The sequence below is a fragment of the Aquarana catesbeiana genome, linkage group LG13, assembly GCF_042186555.1.
Source record: "Aquarana catesbeiana isolate 2022-GZ linkage group LG13, ASM4218655v1, whole genome shotgun sequence".
Classification (NCBI taxonomy): Eukaryota; Metazoa; Chordata; class Amphibia; order Anura; family Ranidae; genus Aquarana; species Aquarana catesbeiana.
The window spans coordinates 22214354-22232663 of record NC_133336.1 but is presented as its reverse complement, the minus strand read 5'-3'; the positions used below and the strand labels follow the sequence as shown (position 1 = coordinate 22232663).

Here is an 18310-nt window from a genome sequence, read left to right as displayed (position 1 = left end):
GGGAGAGAGCGAGGGGGAGAGAGCGAGGGAGAGAGCGAGAGCGAGAGAGAGAGAGAGAGAGAGAGAGAGAGGGGGGGGAGAGAGAGAGAGAGAGAGAGAGGGGGGGAGAGAGAGGGGGAGAGAGAGAGAGAGAGGGGGAGAGAGAGAGAGAGAGAGAGGGGAGAGAGAGAGAGAGAGAGAGAGGGGGAGAGAGAGAGAGAGGTGCATGATGTTATAAGCCTAGCCACTTAAGGATCGAGCCTCTTTCCTAAGATTTGTTGTTTACAAGTTTAAAACATTTTTTTTAATAGAAAATTACTTAGAACCCCCAAACATTATACATTTTTTTTTCTAACACCCTAGAGAATAAAATGGCGGTCATTGCAATACTTTCTGTCACACCGTATTTGCGCAGCGGTCTTACAAGCGCACTTTTCTTTTAAAAAACTACATTGTTTTTTTATTAAAAAATAACTTTTATCTGCCGCCGCTGATAAAAGTGATCTCGCGGTGAATTCGCCGCAGAGACCACTTGTATCTTAAACCGGACCGCTTACTGAAGAAGCTGCTACTGCCACAACAACGATATTCCTCTTCAAACAGCCGACGTATATAACAACGGTGGGCGGTCCGGAAGTGGCTAGACTAATAGCCAGACAAGAAACAGGAAGTGGACTGTATAAGGGATTTACTGGCAGAAAAAAAAAAATGTAACAATAAGGGCAGAAGATTTAATAGATGGAAAAAGATGAAAAAAAAATTACTGAAGGTCCGCTTTAAATGTTGAAAATGATCAGAATGAAAAAAAAAACTGAATTATGCAGCCAATTGAAATTAGCTGCATAATTTCCAATACAATAATTGAGCCATGAAACGAGTGAAACAATGTTTTTCATTTTTTTTTACATTTGCTTTTCTAGTGACCCATATCCAGCTTTCTTCATATTTCTTCATATATTTAGGCCAAAGTGTATTCTGCTACATGCCTTTGATAAAAAAAAATCCCAATAAGTGTATATTGGTTGGTTTGCGTGAAAGTTATAGCACCTACAATCTATGGTATATATACACTGAAATTTGTTTGTTTTATACTGGCGATCAGTGACTTAAAAAATGCGGCGGACAATCTATAACAAACTGACGCTGGGGGGGCTGACTAACTGCCACTGACAACACTAGTGACACTAATACAGTAATCAGTGATAATACTATACATGGTCACTGTACTAATGACACTGCCTGGGAAGGGGTTAACATCTAGGGGCAATTAAGGGGTTAACTGTGTGCCTAACCATGTGTAATATGTGCTGCTTTTTACTACAGATCTCTTGGTTTCCAATCTCTACTTCGCAAAAAAAAAGAAAAAAAGCTTTCATAATGACGCCTTATTATTCCGACCCTCCAACTCCTGTTGAGGGTTGGTTCACCATCTAAGTGCGGGCACATTTCTGCATGTTGGGGTAGCCCATTCATTTCGAAGGGTTGTCCTACGCGTTACGTCCCTGGCTCTTTTCCGAAAACGTGCCGCACCAAATCACATGCGATGCGGTTTGGCAAGGGTGAAACCGTGTGCATTTGTAGGTGTGTGTGGTTGGGGGGGTTGACAATAACAATTAATGGCACCATGCGTCTGCTAAATGGCGGCACGCTTCTCAGCGTGTCAAGAAAGCACGCAATTTTGCACGCGTTCCCACACACGCCAGTGTAGATATTCGCCAGCACACCACAGATCCTCAAACTGCGTCCAAGTGATTCTTTATTAAAGAATGATCACATTACAAACAAGATGGTACAACAATTCGGAGCTGCATAGGACCCCTTTGTCAGGCACGTGATGATCACATGCCTGATGAAGGGGTCCTGCACGGCTCAGAAACGCTCCACTTTTTAATTTGGACGCAATTTGAGGATTTGTGGTGTGCTGGCGAATATTTTACACTTGACTGTAAATGTTCCAGTTGAAACATTGTTGCAGCACCCGCCTTTTTAGAGCCTATTCCAGGAACGTGTGCGATGGAATATGGCAGATTGTCTGACACACCTAGATATGAACCTAGGCTTTCAGAAGACAAGTTTATGTTGACAACTATAACTAAATGACATCATCACGTACGTCCATATATGAATTAAAGTGTATGTAAATGGGAAGGCGGGGCAACCACCACCGGTGCCACTACCAGCGGGGGGAACCTTCAGGGCCCCCATTAACGCAATTGTGTGACTCTATAGCCAACTGGATCACTTATATTGGAAAGCCCTTCCCCAGCTGTTAACATCGATACCAGGCTTGCTTTAGCCCCTTGTACCACATGCCCTTTATGAATGTACGCTGGTAGACTAGGGGTTAAGGAAGGGGCAGAGCTGAGAAGGGGGCCCGGGTCCCCAATTCATGGAATACAGAGGAAAAAGACTGGAAACCTTTGGGCTGGGGGGCCCCGTGTACTCACAGGTTGCAGGTTCATTCTGTAGAACTTGTGACGGGCCACGCACATCCTCCACACGTATTTGGCAGTTTCCATGTCTTCCTAAAAGAGCAAAAACAGGAAAGGTTATTGGAAAGAGGAAGCGTGGATCATCCAGCATCCGATAAAACCAAAGCGGAGCCTTGAGACCTGCCAGGTAATCGGCCGTGCCAAATTCCATCCTTAAAGGAACACTCCATTAAAAAAGTGAAAATTGAACTATGAGACGCACAACGGGAGCACACCCGTTCTGCTCTGTCTGTACTCTGTTTATCATTCTGCCATTACCGTAGGTCACCAGTCTACCCTCCTCCATATCCTGGAGACCCCTACAGTCATGGCCAAAAGTTTTGAGAATGACACAAATATTACATTTTCACAAAGTCTGCTGCTTCAGTGTTTGTAGATCTTTTTGTCAGATGTTACTATAGTATAATGAAGTATAATTGCCAGTGTCAAATTATTATTGACAATTACATGAAGTTTATGCAAAGAATCAATATTTGCAGTGTTGATACTTCTTTTTCAAGACCTCTGCAATTCCCCCGGCATGCTGTCACTCAACTTCTGGGCCACATCCTGACTGATGGCAGCTCATTCTTGCATAATCAATGCTTGGAGTTTTTTGGGGGGGCTTTTTTTGTTCACCCGCCTCTTGAGGATTGACCACAAGTTCTCAATGGGATGAAGGTCTGGGGAGTTTCCTGGCCATGGACCCAAAATCTTGATGTTTTGTTCCCCAAGCCACTTACACTAGTTATCACTTTTGCCTTATGGCAATGCTGGAAAAGGCATTGCTCCTCACCAAACTGTTCTTGGATGTTGGGAGAAGTTGCTCTCGGAGGATGTTCTTGTACCATTCTTTATTCTTGGCTGTGTTCTTAGGCAAAATTGTAAGTGAGCCCACTCCCTTGGCTGAGAAGCAACCCCACCCATGAATGGTCTCAGGATGCTTTACTGTTGGCATGACACAGGACTAATGGTAGCGCTCATCTTTTCTTTTCCGGACAAGGTTTTTTCTGGAGTGCCCCAAACAATCGGAAATTCATCAGAGAAAATGACTTTCCCTCAGTCCTCAGCAGTCCAATCCTGTACCTTTTGCAGAATATCAGTCCGTTTCCTGAAGTTTTTCCTGGAGAGAAGTGGCTTCTTTGGTGCCCTTCCTGACACCAGGCCATCCTCCAAAAGTCTTCTCCTCACTGTGCATGTAGATGCCCCCACACCTGCCTGCTGCTATTCCTGAGCAAGCTCTGCACTGGTGGCCCCCCGATCCTGCAGCTCAATCCTCTGCAGGAGACGGTCCTGGCACTTGCTGGACTTTCTTGGTTGCCCTGAAGCCTTCTTCACAAATGCAGTGGAAACGTTTTTTTATGGGATCAAGTTCATTTTCATGGCAAAGTGGGACTTTGCAATAAATTGCAATTCATCTGATCACTCTTCATAACATTCTGGAGTATATGCAAATTGCTATCATTAAAAACTGAGGCAGCAGACTTTTTGAAAATGAACATCGTGATTGAAGATTCCGTTTAAATCCTCTAAATCAGTGGTTCTCAACCCTGTCCTCAGGGCCCACTAACAGGCCAGGTTTGCAAGATAACTGAAATACATCACAGGTGATATCATTTGCTGCTCAGTGACTGCAGTATTCTAGTCTGCATCTCCCCAAGGTAATACATAAAACCTGGCCTGTTAGTGGGCCCTGAGGACAGGAGTTGATGACCACTTCTCTAAACACATTCCAGGTGCATGAAATCAAAAAAAGGTGTTCAAAATCAAAGGCCAAGTTTACACTTGTGGTTGGGGGCAGTAAAAATAGGAGGCTGAATCACTTTATTACCACCCTATCCAACCGCCATGCCCTTCAGCTGCAAAGGCAGCTGGGCGGGGGTTGTATACTTGCTATGGCCACAATGCTTTGTGGCATGCAACACCTCCCATGAACGCAACCCATTCAAGTGGATGGGGCTGTGCCACATCTGCCCTGCAACCATGCGCAATGCAGGCGGTTGTAGCACAGCGGTGCCAACTTTTAGGGGTTCAAACAGATGGCAAGGAGGCGACATAACGTCACATAATTCTTCCTAAAGCGACCACAGCCTCAGTAGAAAAGCCTGTCCCTGCTAGCATGCTGCTGAGAAGAGCCCTTGCTCTATGTGTGAAAGCAGTGGACTCCTTGGAGAGATCTAACACCCCCCTCCCCCCCTATGGAATCAGACCTATCAGCAAAGCTCAAGGCCCCTGCTGAATGGAGAGCTCTGGCTCAACAGGGGGCATGTAGGACCCTCCCCCCCCCCCCCCCCCCACAGCTTCTGACTACCAACATTCCCAGGGCCCACCCACTGCCTTCAGTGCACCCACTTTTAAAGTGTATTCCAAGACATCAGTGCTTTCAAGATTTAACAGTAAGGAAATATATTTTGGCCAAAAAATATGAAGGCTGCCACCACAACAAAGTAGACTCTTTTGAGCAGGACCCTACACTAACACTAACTGGTCTACCTTGTCAAAGAGCATCCCCATATATTCAGCGATCCCAATGCAGCAAAGAGACAACCGCATATATTCAGCCAAGAGACAGCCCAATCCAGCAAAGAGACAGCCCAATCCAGCTCAGCTCGCTCATGACTGATAATCAAGGTTACAGGTGGCAGAGATCACATTGTTCTACCCTCCTGGGTGGCACGGCAGGGGGTTGCAAAGTCTGGGCGGTCATTAGTAACTGGGCCACAGTCACCTAGCAACTGCCACGGCCTCAGCTCTCCCAGCTCCTCCCCCCCAAATGGTCAGTCTGCCCCTGGTGCTGATATAAAGGGACTCTGATCTACAGTATTGGGGGGGTCTATAAGGAGGGTTCTACTGACTGCTGATCTAATGGCTGATCACCAACCATTAGATCAGCAGTCAGCAACCCTCAATAAAGACCCCCCCCATTAGTTCACAGTCCCTCCAGAGATCAGAGAGACCCCTCCCACCCTTATATCAGTGCCTCCTGCCCTCTTTTAAGACCTCTATTTAGGCTACCTTACCATGAGAACTCAGGAGTCGCTGCAAGCCGAAGAGAGACGAAGTTGAGAGGGCGAAGCTGGGAGGTAGAGCGGCTCTACGGCCAATTTTCCTCACACTATGGAGTGCCTGTAGAGCACCCTAAGCGATGACTGCATTATCGATGTCAGCTCATCAAGCGATCATCAAGGTGGCGGAGCCAAAGAACTGAACGCAGAGAGCACATGCAGGCGCAGTTGACAGGAATCCTCACTGGGTTGAAGAACCGCACTGCCAGAACTTGGTTCGACACTGGCTTCATCCCAAGGAGCCTTTCATTAGGCCCCCTACTGGCCGAGTGCCCGATGAGTCCATCCGCCCCTATTAATACTAAACAGCAGCAACAACTTGTCAGTTGGGGCACGGCCGCTTGGACGCCCGGGCCCCCTACATCTGTATGGGCTGTCCCCCCTGATGGCGACCCTGTAACCAGCTGTACACTTTTTACTTGAAAGCACCTGGACGGTACTTGGCTAATTTATACTAAAATGTTAAATGAGCCATAAAAAAGGTAAAAAAAGGAGTGTGCTTCTGCCGTACATTTATTTCAAATGGCAAAGGAATCTTTTCACTCAACAGGTCTCTGGAGACAGACATACAGAACGTGAACTGCTCACCGTCTGAAACTGGATGGTCTCTTCCTTGCTTGCCAGCTCCAAGGTGAAAAACGATTTGTTATGAGACATATTAGCAATGTCCACCCACCTGTAGGAAAGAGAATAGAATAGGAGACCTATGAGATATCAGATGTGAGGAAAAGGGTACGTTATGATGGTTTAGAATGGTAAAGATGGAAAATGACCTCTCTTTCTTTCTTCTATTTCCATCTGGGGATCCATCCAGTATGTCTGTTGCTTTTCAAAAGCACAAGCTCTACAGCAGAATGTATCAGTTTACATGGATGAGACAAACCACTTAACACTGGGCAGGAAGTGCTTACCATGATCAGCTTTTATTTATTCATCTAAAACCTTTATCCCAAAAGGAAAAAAGTCCTTCCCCAAACTGTTACCACAAGATTGAAAGAACACAATTGTCTACAATGTCTTTGCATGCTATAGACCAGTAGTTGCCAACGTTTCAAACCTCACAATTTTTAATCCCGTGGACCACGAACATGAATTTTACATGCCTTATACACAAAATGAACCGGCTCTGCTTCTCTTCCCCTAGATCACACTGCTGCCTTATACACACAATTCTTCAACAATCTGCCCCCTACCCCTGGATCACACTGCTGCCTTATACACACACACACACACAATGCTTCTGCACTCTGCCCCCCTACCCCTGGATCACACTGCTGCCTTATGCACTCAATGCTATGACTCTCTGCCCCGCCCCAGATCACACTGCTGCCTTATACACACACAATACTCTGGCTCTCTGCACCCTCCCCCCCCCACCAGGATTACATTGCTGCCTTATACACACACACAATGCTCCGGCTCTCTGCCCCCCTCCCCCTGGAACACACTGCTGCCTTATACACGCAATGCTCCGGCTCTCTGCCCCCTCCCTATGGATCACACTTCTGCCTTATACACACACACACACACACACACACACACACAATGCTCCGGCTCTCTGCCCCCCTCCTCCTGGATCACACTGCTGCCTTATACACACAATGCTCCAGCTCTCTGCCCCCCTCCCCCTGGATCACACTGCTGCCTTATACACACAATGCTCTGGTTTTCTGCCCCCTTCCCCCTGGATCACATTGCTGCCTTATACACACAATGCTTAGGCTCTCTGCCCCCCCTCCCCCTGGATCACACTGCTGCCTTATATAGACACACACACAATGCTCCAGCTCTCTGCCACCCTCCCCCCTGGATCACACTGCTGTCTTATACACACAATGCTCCGGCTCTCTGCCCCCCTTCCCCTGGATCACACTGCTGCCATATACATACAATGCTCAGGCTCTCTGCCCCCCTCCCCCTGGATCACACTGCTGCCTTATACACACACACACACACACACACACAATGCTCCGGCTCTCTGCCCCCCTTCCCCTGGATCACACTGCTGCCATATACATACAATGCTCCGGCTCTCTGCCCCCCTCCCCCTTTATCACACTGCTGCCTTATACACACAATGCTCAGGCTCTCTGCCCCCCTCCCCCTGGATCACACTGCTGCCTTATACACACAATGCTCCGGCTCTCTGCCCCCCTTCCCCTGGATCACACTGCTGCCATATACACACAATGCTCCGGCTCTCTGCCCCCCCTCCCCCTGGATCACACTGCTGCCTTATACACACAATGCTCAGGCTCTCTGCCTGCCTCCACCTCCAGCACTCTGCATCACACCGCTGCCTTACACAGACTAATCACTGGATCTCACCTCCGTATCCAGCCATGTGCTTGAGGCTCTGTGCAACCTCCCACAGTCTGTGATCAGCGCTGCTATTGGAAGCCCCCTCCTTCACCTCCCACTCTCTGCACTACTCTCAGCGCTTCACAGGAGCCGGAACTACACTGGGGCATTGTATTAACTACACTGGGTATCAATGCGCGCTGACAGTATTGACTGACATTGAGAACAACATTGGGCGGTATACATCTGCCACAATGTTTATATGCAGCAGCACCCCTTGGGGACCACCTTTTTTTTTTTCTCGTGGACCACTGGTTGGCGACCACTACTTTAGAGCATGTACAGCTACGTACTTGATTTTATGGACATGGTTTTTGGAATGGGACATCCAGCAAGCTCATACAAGTGTGATGGTCAGGTGTGGACAGACTTTAGGCCAAACAGTCATAACTTGAAGGCTTACCGGAATAAAACAGGTGGGCGGCCATTTTTGTGTCTCACAAAGATCCCTGTCAGAGAGGCTCCAATAGAGAGGTCAGTACCTTGACTGTCCTAGAAGCAAAAAAAGGAAAAAAATAAATTGTCACGTCGACCCACAAAAGCTTCCACCACTCAAAAAAAACAATTGGTTATAGACCTAGGATGGTGGCTTTGTTCTCGTCCTCCTTGAATGGTGCCATCTTTCCAGAACTCTGCATCTGAAGGTAAAGCGGAACTAAACCCATTTGATTTACCAGTTTCAAAAACAGTAATATTCCCAGCATGCCAAGAATGCCAACTGTCCAATGGCTGATGTCATAACTGATCACATGTGCAGCATCATGGCAGATGCAGATCAATCAGCTTCCTTGGCTGAAAAACGATAGAAGGGTTTAGTTCCGCTTTAATCTCCACAGGTGTCCCCCATTGCAATGCAGCGGACCTACCAATGGTTGCAGAGTGTCGAAAACTCCCAAGTCCCTCCCCTTTGGTACATTTACCTGCAATCAGATTTGCACCAACATAAAAGCTTATCTTTATACAATGCTGAATTACCTTGATGCACATATTTACAATAAGATTTCCTGGATTATAATAAGTGGTGCAGGCTCAGTATGTTCTCACTTTGTACAGCACTACAAAAGATGTTGGTGCTATACGGAAATCAATCATTCTAAGCTCTGTCAGGCATACAACTGTAAAGAAATTATGCATGGCAGAGAAAACCCAACTGTTTATGGGTGCGGTGTAAATCTGTCTTTCATGAGCTGCTTCGTTCCTGCTCGTCACCGTATGTCACAATGAGCGGGGAGGATTTACTAAAGCTGGAGAGTGCAAAATCAGCTTCCAGGTTTTATTGTCTAAGCTTAATTGAACAAGCTGAAGTTGGAAGCCGATTGGCTACCATGCATAGCTGCTCCAGATTCTGAGTGCTCCAGTTTTGGTAAAGCTAACCAAATAGATCTATAAACTGTCCAATGAATGGTCACTCATAACTCCTTCATTACACAGAGGGCTCTATTCCTGCATTTCACTAAGGGGGTGGGGGGGTTAACTGAAGCTGGAGCACACAGAATCTAGTGCAGCTGTGCATAGTAACCAATCAGCTTTAAGGTTTTATTGTCAAAGCTTAAAGGGTTTGTAAACCCCTTCTTTTTTTTTTAAACAAATATATCATACTTGCCTTCACTGTGCAATTCGTTTTGCACAGTGGCCCCGAAAACCTCGTTGTCTGTGGTCCCCCGTCTGTGCTTGTGGCTTCTCCTCCCATCGGTTACACCCCCTGGGAGAAGCGCTCTCCCTGGGGGTTACCTTGTGGGCGCCTTCCCGAGTCCAGCATTTGCGTGCATAGACATAGAATGCCAGACTTGGCCCCGCCCTAGGGTTGCCACTTTTTCTTCAGGCCAAACCCGAACACTTTAGCGGCGCATGGCAAAATTTTTGTTGTAGTAGAAGTGTAACAGACCTGGGACACCTTTGGGTGCACCATGGAGAGTAGTAATGCGGCGAACAGTGGGTGTGGCCAAACTGCGTTAACAGATGGCAACAAATTTGTGTGCGACTATCTCCATTACTTGGGATGCCACAGTCTGGTCTGAATAAGGTGTCCGGGTTTCAGGCAGCCTAAGACCCGAGAATATGACTCAAAACTTGGACTGTCCAGGTGAATCCAGGTCAGGCGGCAACCCTAGGTGTCACCCCCCTCATAATATATAGGTCAGTGTCGCTCCCTTCTTCATAATTACAGAGATAAGTGTCACATCCCCCCCCCCTCATAATACAGAGGATAGTGTCACCACCCCCTTCATAGTACAGGGGTCGGTACCCCCCCCTTGTAATACAGGAGTCAGTGTCACCCCCACCATAATACGAGGGCTCCCCATAGAGACCCCCATTAGATCAGTTGGACCGGAGGTATGTGTGTCCAGGTTTCAGGTGGACTGAACCCCGGAAGCCTGTGTCAAAACCCGAACTGTCCGGGTCAAAACCGGACAGGTGGCAACCCTACCCGCGTCACTGAATTTGATTGACAGCAGCAGGAGCCAATGGCTGCGCTGCCATCAATCTATCCAATCAAGAGCGGAGAACCCTAAGTAGAGATGTAGAGCACGTCCCCGCCGGGGGGAGGCCGTGCCCAGGTAAGAAAAACGGGGGAGCTGGTCAGTGTCAGAAGTTTTTTCACCTTGATGCATAGCATGCATTAAGGTGAAAAAACACGAGGGTTTACAACCCCTTTAAATGAACAAGCTGAAGTTAGAAGCTGATTGGTTACTATTACACAGCTGCACCAGATTCTGAGTGCTCCAATTTTAGTGAATCTCCCCCCCATATGTCACCCTATATACCAATATGTCACTAAATCATCCTATGAACTGTCACTCCACTGCCACTTATATCTCTACTGTCATAACTCTACTCCCACTCCAAACTACTGTTACTCCTAATCCTTCATACAGGAGGCGCTCCAGTCCCGCAGGCCACCTTAAGTCACAATATGTTATTACACCGTCCTATGAACGGTCACCCTTCTGCACCGATAGGAAAATAATTATTAAAAGAATTCCTGGAAGTATTTTTTTTTTGGCAGGATCTATAAAACCAGAACAGGGCTTTGCCGATCAGAAATCGCTCTGCTGCAATAAAGCAATCTAATAGTATTTGTATAAATAGGACTGAGATCAAAAGAGAAAATCTCTGCTTTATAAAGGCCATCAAAAACGCCAAATCTCAGAGAACAGATCAGAAGGCTTGACATTTGTCTGGCTTCGCGTAAAAAGAATTTTTTGGAGGTGAAGCGCAACGAAAGTCACAAGATCACATGATAAAGACTTGTTCTGGCACAGCGGCGGGCGTATTGAAGATTAAGGAAGATATAAATCAATGCAATGTCATAAGGTCCTAATTCCCTACATACACTGTACATAAATCTATGGGATGAATTTACAGTTTGTAAAAGCCGAGATAAAATTATTACAATGTAACTTTTTAACCGCTTCAGCCCCGGAAGATTTTACCCCCTTCCTGACCAGAGCACTTTTTGCGATTCGGCACTGCGTCGCTTCAACTGACAATTGCGCGGTCGTGCGACGCTGCACCCAAACAAAATTGATGTCCTTTTTTTTCCCACAAATAGAGCTTTCTTTTGGTGGTATTTGATCAGCTCTACAGTTTTTATTTTTTGTGCTATAAACAAAAAAATAGCTACAATTTTGAAAAAAAAAAAAAAAAAAAAAACGCAATATTTTTTACTTTTTGCTATAATAAATATCCCCCAAAAAAAATATTTAAAAAAAAAAAAAAAACAAATTTTTTCCTCAGTTTAGGCTGATATGTATTCTTCTACATATTTTTGGTAAAAAAAAAAAAAAAAAAAAAAAATCGCAATAAGCATATATTGATTGGTTTGCACAAAATAGTTTTATGTCATTTTTATTATTATTTTTTCTTTTACTAGTAATGGCGGTGATTCTGCTTCCCCTTCATGGAAGCCTTTGTATTGTGCGAACTTATTCACACAATACAAAGGCTTCTGTGACTGGGCAGGAGGAAGGTCACACAGGTCCCCTTTCCTTCACTGCAATGCTAATCTGTGTGAAGGCTCAAACATGCACCTCCAGCACTGCGGCAGCATGTGTCCCTGAAAGCTCTGTCATACATGGCAGGGGAAGGGGAAGCAGAATGGAAGGGGAGGCATCCTGAAGCTGCTCTCTATGCTTGTGCTTCCCTCCTACCCCACAGACTCGAGTGTGCCGTGTACCATCCCCAGCAGAGCCATAAACCTGTCGGATATACAGTGGGGACGGAAAGCATTCAGACCCCCTTAATTTTTTCACTCTTTGTTATATTGCAGCCATTTGCTAAAATCATTTAAGTTCATTTTTTTCCCTCATTATTGTACACACAGCACCCCATATTGACAGAAAAACACAGAATTGTTAACATTTTTGAAGATTTATTAAAAAAGAAAAACTGAAATATCCCATGGTGCTATAAAAATGCACTGATTACTGTAAAAATGTCCCTGGCAGGGAAAGGGTTAACACTAGGGGGTGATCAAGGGGTTGTGTTCCCTCTCTGTGTTCTAACTGAAGCGGGAGGGAACTGTGTAGGGGAGATGACAGATCGCTGTTCATACTCTGTATGAACAGACGATCTGTCTCTTCTCCCCTCAGAGACCTGGAAACTGTGTTTACACACATACAGATCCCGGTTCTCCGTGTGTGCCACCAGCGATCGCGGGAGCCCGGCAGTGATCGTGACCGCCGGGCACTCGCATCGGCTTCAGGGGAGAGAAAAGAGGGCGCGCGCACCCCTAGTGACCACAGGGCGAAGCGAAGTAACATAACGTTGTTTCGCCCAGCCGTGCCCATTCTGCCGCAGTAAAAATTTGGTGGCTGGTCGGCAAGTGGTTAAAGTAATGTTAAAGAGGAAGTAAAGTCTTTCTCTTTAATTGTACCTACAGGTAAGCCTTGTTATAGGCTGTACTGTAAATATCTCCTAAACTTGCACCCTTTAGGAGATATTTACTGTATACGCTGCCACCGATGTCATCGCGCATGTGCACTGAAGGAACAGCCTGCTTGTGCTATTTCTTCGGGGGCCCGTGCCGTGACCGGCAGCGGCTCCCGTGCGCATGCACTGGAGTGACGCAATCGTGGCTCCGGCCAATCGTAGCGCTGGAGCCTGCCAAACTGGAAGTAACTCCGGGAAACATGTCGGCCCTGTCATCAGTGTGGCAGCGCAGATCCATGGCATCGTTCTAAGGTAAGTATTTCAAAATGAGCTAGTACGCGATGCAGGCTTTGTCCTTTGTCATGCAGGTCTTTTTTTTTTACGTTTTTTTTTTTTTGAGATTTACAACCTCTTTAAAGTAATGTTAATTCATAGGCCATCAATCCCCCCCCCCCCCCCCCCCCCCCCGCATGCCAGGGTACTGGGTGTAATCCTAGACTCTGACCCGCCCTTTTAGCCCCAAATCCATTCGCTGCCAAAAGCTTGTAGACTTCACCTCTGTAACTTCTCTAAAATACGCCCCTTTTTAACCAATGAAACCACCAAGCTCCTCATTCACTGTATAATGTTTGGGAGTTCTAAGTAATTATGCAGCAAAAAACAATACAAAATAAATGTAGATTCTTACATGTATGACAGAAATGTCAGAATTGGCCTGGCGGTCAAGCAGTTGAACATACTGCAGCTGGTTACCTCTTCCATGGATTACCTTGGCGGGGTAAGTTTCCTCTCCATAATTATCAAGGCGCTCGATCTCCTGCATGTACAACATCTCCGCCTCTGGGGGAGACAGACCCCTGCAGATGACACAAAGATACCCCGTGACTGTCCCATTCCAACACATGTGATAAATATTTCATGAAATACTAGACAGTATATCACACAGGTTATGGGGAGAGGGGGGACTAAATCAATCAAAATCAATCATAAAGCTCTCCAAGCAAATCAGGTTGCAGAACAATAAAGTCTACTTCAAAACACAAGGGAGTCTGCCACATTTGGCTGCGGGCACACGGACACCCACGAGTGCCAGGCAATCTCCCGGCTGGGCCTGCCACTCAGCCACAGTCAGAAGACAGAGCAGCCCAAAAGGCCAAATGGAGTACAGCCGTGGCAGCCGCTCGGGCTGCTGTTTTCAGTCTGTGGCTGAGTGATGGACGGATGTGATGACGTCTCCGTCTGTGCGAAATGGAGGACTGTAACAAAGTCCCGCCTCCTAGATAGACGGAACACTGATCCAATGATACATTGGATCAGTGTGACGTGTATCATAGGAGGCGGGACTCTGTTACAGTTGCCGCTGGAATATTCAAATCTGTTTCAGAGCTGTGTGATCAGGCGGCTTTCCACGGGCCCTGCTGAGGCGGCTTTCCACGGGCCCTGCTGAGGCGGCTTTCCACGGGCCCTGCTGAGGCGGCTTTCCACGGGCCCTGCTGAGGCGGCTTTCCAGGGGCCCTGCTGAGGCGGCTTTCCACGGGCCCTGCTGAGGCGGCTTTCCACGGGCCCTGCTGAGGCGGCTTTCCACGGGCCCTGCTGAGGCGGCTTTCCACGGGCCCTGCTGAGGCGGCTTTCCACGGGCCCTGCTGAGGCGGCTTTCCACGGGCCCTGCTGAGGCGGCTTTCCACGGGCCCTGCTGAGGCGGCTTTCCACGGGCCCTGCTGAGGCGGCTTTCCACGGGCCCTGCTGAGGCGGCTTTCCACGGGCCCTGCTGAGGCGGCTTTCCACGGGCCCTGCTGAGGCGGCTTTCCACGGGCCCTGCTGAGGCGGCTTTCCACGGGCCCTGCTGAGGCGGCTTTCCACGGGCCCTGCTGAGGCGGCATTCCACGGGCCCTGCTGAGGCGGCATTCCACGGGCCCTGCTGAGGCGGCATTCCACGGGCCCTGCTGAGGCTGCATTCCACGGGCACTGCTGAGGCTGCATTCCACGGGCACTGCTGAGGCTGCATTCCACGGGCACTGCTGAGGCTGCATTCCACGGGCACTGCTGAGGCTGCATTCCACGGGCACTGCTGAGGCTGCATTCCACGGGCACTGCTGAGGCTGCATTCCACGGGCACTGCTGAGGCTGCATTCCACGGGCACTGCTGAGGCTGCATTCCACGGGCACTGCTGAGGCTGCATTCCACGGGCACTGCTGAGGCTGCATTCCACGGGCACTGCTGAGGCTGCATTCCACGGGCACTGCTGAGGCTGCATTCCACGGGCACTGCTGAGGCTGCATTCCACGGGCACTGCTAAGGCTGCATTTCATTGGGGGGGGGTGCCAGCACAAAGCATCACTTCCCTGAAATTAGTTTTTGCAGGTTGGGATATCTGTGCTCCACTACAATCAAACTCATAGTTTAAGTCTCGGACTCCTATTTTCTATTGCACAACTCTAGGCCTTGTTTCAAAATTGGTGGTGAGTGAGGTTTCAGACTAAAACAGCTGCAGGTCTAAGGACTCAAACTCAGTCCATGGCGGATGCGAGAGAAGCTCATGTTGGAACAAGAAGGCTATTGCATGCTTATAATTAGGAGCAGAGGCTCATTGCACAACAGGCAAGGGCACACTTGGGTAAATGTATTAGTGTGTGCAGAAACCATAAGTGCACATCCCATACGAGCATTTGTGCCAAATGGCCTATTTAAGCTGGGCTAAGACATGAATGGATTGCCGAGTGGTCTTTAGCTGGTTCCTGCTTAACCTGAGCCTTGACCTGCCTTATCTGCATACCTGTGTATGACTCGGCTTGCTCCTGACCTGTGTTTGGATCTCTGCCTGTCTCTTGTGACCTCGGCTTGTGTTTTGACTCTGCTCCTGTGTTGCGCACCTGTACCTCACTGCCCAGCTGTGTACCGATCCCAGCTTGTGTCCTCACTCTGCCCGATGTTCCTGTACTTTGCTGCCCAGCTGTCGATGACCTTCTGGCTTGTGTCCTGGCTACCAGGTCCGGGACAAGGGGCGGGCAGGAGGGGCAGCTGGCCTGGGCACTGTGGCATCATGTAAACGGGGGGGGGGGGGCACAGGGGCTAAGCATTGTTCTAGAAGAGAAAATTTGGGAGTGTGTGTGTTATATGTGGCAATTTAGGGATATCGGTATTGAGGGGGGCGGGGGGAGGATTTGTGCTAGGAGGGGGGATTGTAGTAAAAGAGGTTATTTGTTAGAGTGGATTTTTTTTTGAAGGGGGGGGATATGCGCTAGTAGGAATGCTTGGGGGGGTACTGGTGCTAGGAGGGGGGGGGATATTTGGAGTGGAGGGAGAGGATGTGAACTTGGAGGGGAAATTTTAGGGATAGAGGATTTGTGCTAGGAGGGGTGATTTTTTTGGGGGGGACATTTGTGCTTGGGGGATTCGCGAGTTGGGGGTGGGGCAAAAATTTGTGGTGGGAGGGGAGATTTCAGCAGGGGCATGAATTTGTACTGTACTGTATTTATGCTTAGAGGGTTAGCTTGCAGATTAGTGCTCAATTAGTTTTTTTTTTTCTGGATGTTGGGGGGGGGGGGGGTTGCTGACACATAATACTTATGCATCTTGGGGTGGGCATAATTTAGCATTTTCACTCTGGGCTCTAGATGACCTGGTCTCGGCACTGCTGGCTACGCTCTTCACCCCCATTTCCTGCCTGGTGATCTATGGTCATCTGCTTCCTGCAAACACAAGCTGGCGCTGCCTGCTACACCGGCTCTCGTGCCACTCTGTGTCCTCACACCTCCTGTCATCAGTACCAGGGGTATTGGACAAGAGGTGCAAGAGAAGCCGCCTCTCCAGCTCAATCTCCACCAGGTACGTGACAGCTGGGAAGCATGGGGTGAGGCTTTGCAGAAGGTTTGCAGCCTACAGGTGAATATGGAATTACTTACTTGTGGCTCTGAAGCTTATACAATGTATCCCTTGAGTATGTGTCAACACATGAGGGCACCTCTGACAGCTTAGACTATTCAAAGTGCATCCAAACCCATGAGATTCTAGGGTGGTTCCCTCGTCAGGTTTGAAATTGCTAAGAGAGCCAGACAATGGTCTCAAAAATTAATAATTTAATGTTGATAACGATATGACAACTAAAAAAAATAGGTGCCCTAATCCAACGCATTTCGGCAGCCAGCATCCTGTTTAATCTGGTTTTAGAAAAAAAAAAAAAAAAAAAGTCACAAAGCTTCCTATAGAGCTCATTCTAAAAAAAAAAACTCCTAAGAAGTGTTCTTTGCCGGGGAAAAAACATTAATGATTGCAATCTACATGTGTTGGAGATACTCATATGGGATGCATCACCTGCACTTGTATGTGTTTTTATCCTCAGGTCCAGGCATATTTCTCAGGTTTGTGTTGGGCACACTATAAAATTGGATGAATAGTTAAAGTGCCCTGTGTAATTATATATATATACACACATATATACACACACACACACACACACATATATATATATATATATATTTTTTTGTTTATTTATTTATTTTTTTACATAGTAGGTGAGGTTGAAAAAAAGACACAAGTCCAACCTATGTGTGTAATTATATGTCAGTATTACATTGTATATCCCTTTATGTTGCGTCGTGTTTTTTTATTGGTTTTCTTAGGTAAGAGAGTCTCTGTGAAAGGTAATTGGGAACATACCGCAGTTTTTGGTGAAGCACGGCCACACTTTGTGTCGCCTCCTCCAGGGTCTTCTCGTCCTGTATCCATCCCTGAAGACAAAAGGTGACATTTTATACATCAGAACTTATTTTGGTAGAAAATAAAAAGGTGGAAATTCATTATCTAGAAATGAGAAAGGAGTGCCCAATCATGCTTAATGTGTTGTGGCAATGCACACTAAAAACACATGCATTAATGTGCACTGCTACAACATATTGCATGCACCTATTCTATGTGCGGTGCGTTTCTCTGATATCCTTTGTACAGTACAGCCCAGCGCACTACAAACGCACATACCATGCATTATTTAAAATAAAAAAGGTCATTCATATTTTTCAGCCATTATGGTGTATTGGCAGCCCATTTATAACATGTGCCATGGCACACCACAATGAAATGGGACATAAAGTGCATTTAAACCCTCTGTCCCCTCTTTGAAATAAGTATCTCCATTATAGTAAAGTCAAACTGTCATAGCCATCTTATTTATATGCATTTCTTCTGTCTAAAATTAGACAGATTTCTGCAGCACCCACACCTCATGTATAGCCAGCCACAGGAACTACACCTCCCATAATTCCAATCGGGGGGACATTCATAGGGGCACGATTGACTGGCCCTTGGTCTTGCTGACATTAGTGTAGTGAGTGGATCAGCTGGATGTGTCAATATAATTTAGGCTGGCACATGCGTCGGTGGTCCTACTAAGATTTACAAAACACAAGAGTGACAAACAGGGGCATATAATGAAATCAGTGGGCGTGGTTTCAAATTGTGCTAAATATTGGGTGTGGTTAGGGTCCGAGATGACTTGCATAGTACAGAATGCGGTAATGTTAAATAGGGAATGTACAGGGTGGAGTGTATGGCGGTGGATAGTATGC

General features: G+C 47.3%; 1 protein-coding gene across 1 annotated transcript in view; it reads right to left on the bottom strand.

Annotated features, from left to right (window-relative positions):
* PTPN21 (protein tyrosine phosphatase non-receptor type 21) overlaps positions 1-18310 on the bottom strand; it is a gene marked incomplete in the record, with an annotated part of 110163 nt that overhangs the window by 34608 nt on the left and 57245 nt on the right. Inside the window, 5 exon segments of the mRNA XM_073610695.1 lie at positions 2436-2504; positions 6104-6191; positions 8280-8368; positions 13437-13605; positions 17406-17476. Of these exon segments, the coding sequence (XP_073466796.1) occupies positions 2436-2504; positions 6104-6191; positions 8280-8368; positions 13437-13605; positions 17406-17476 (486 nt within the window).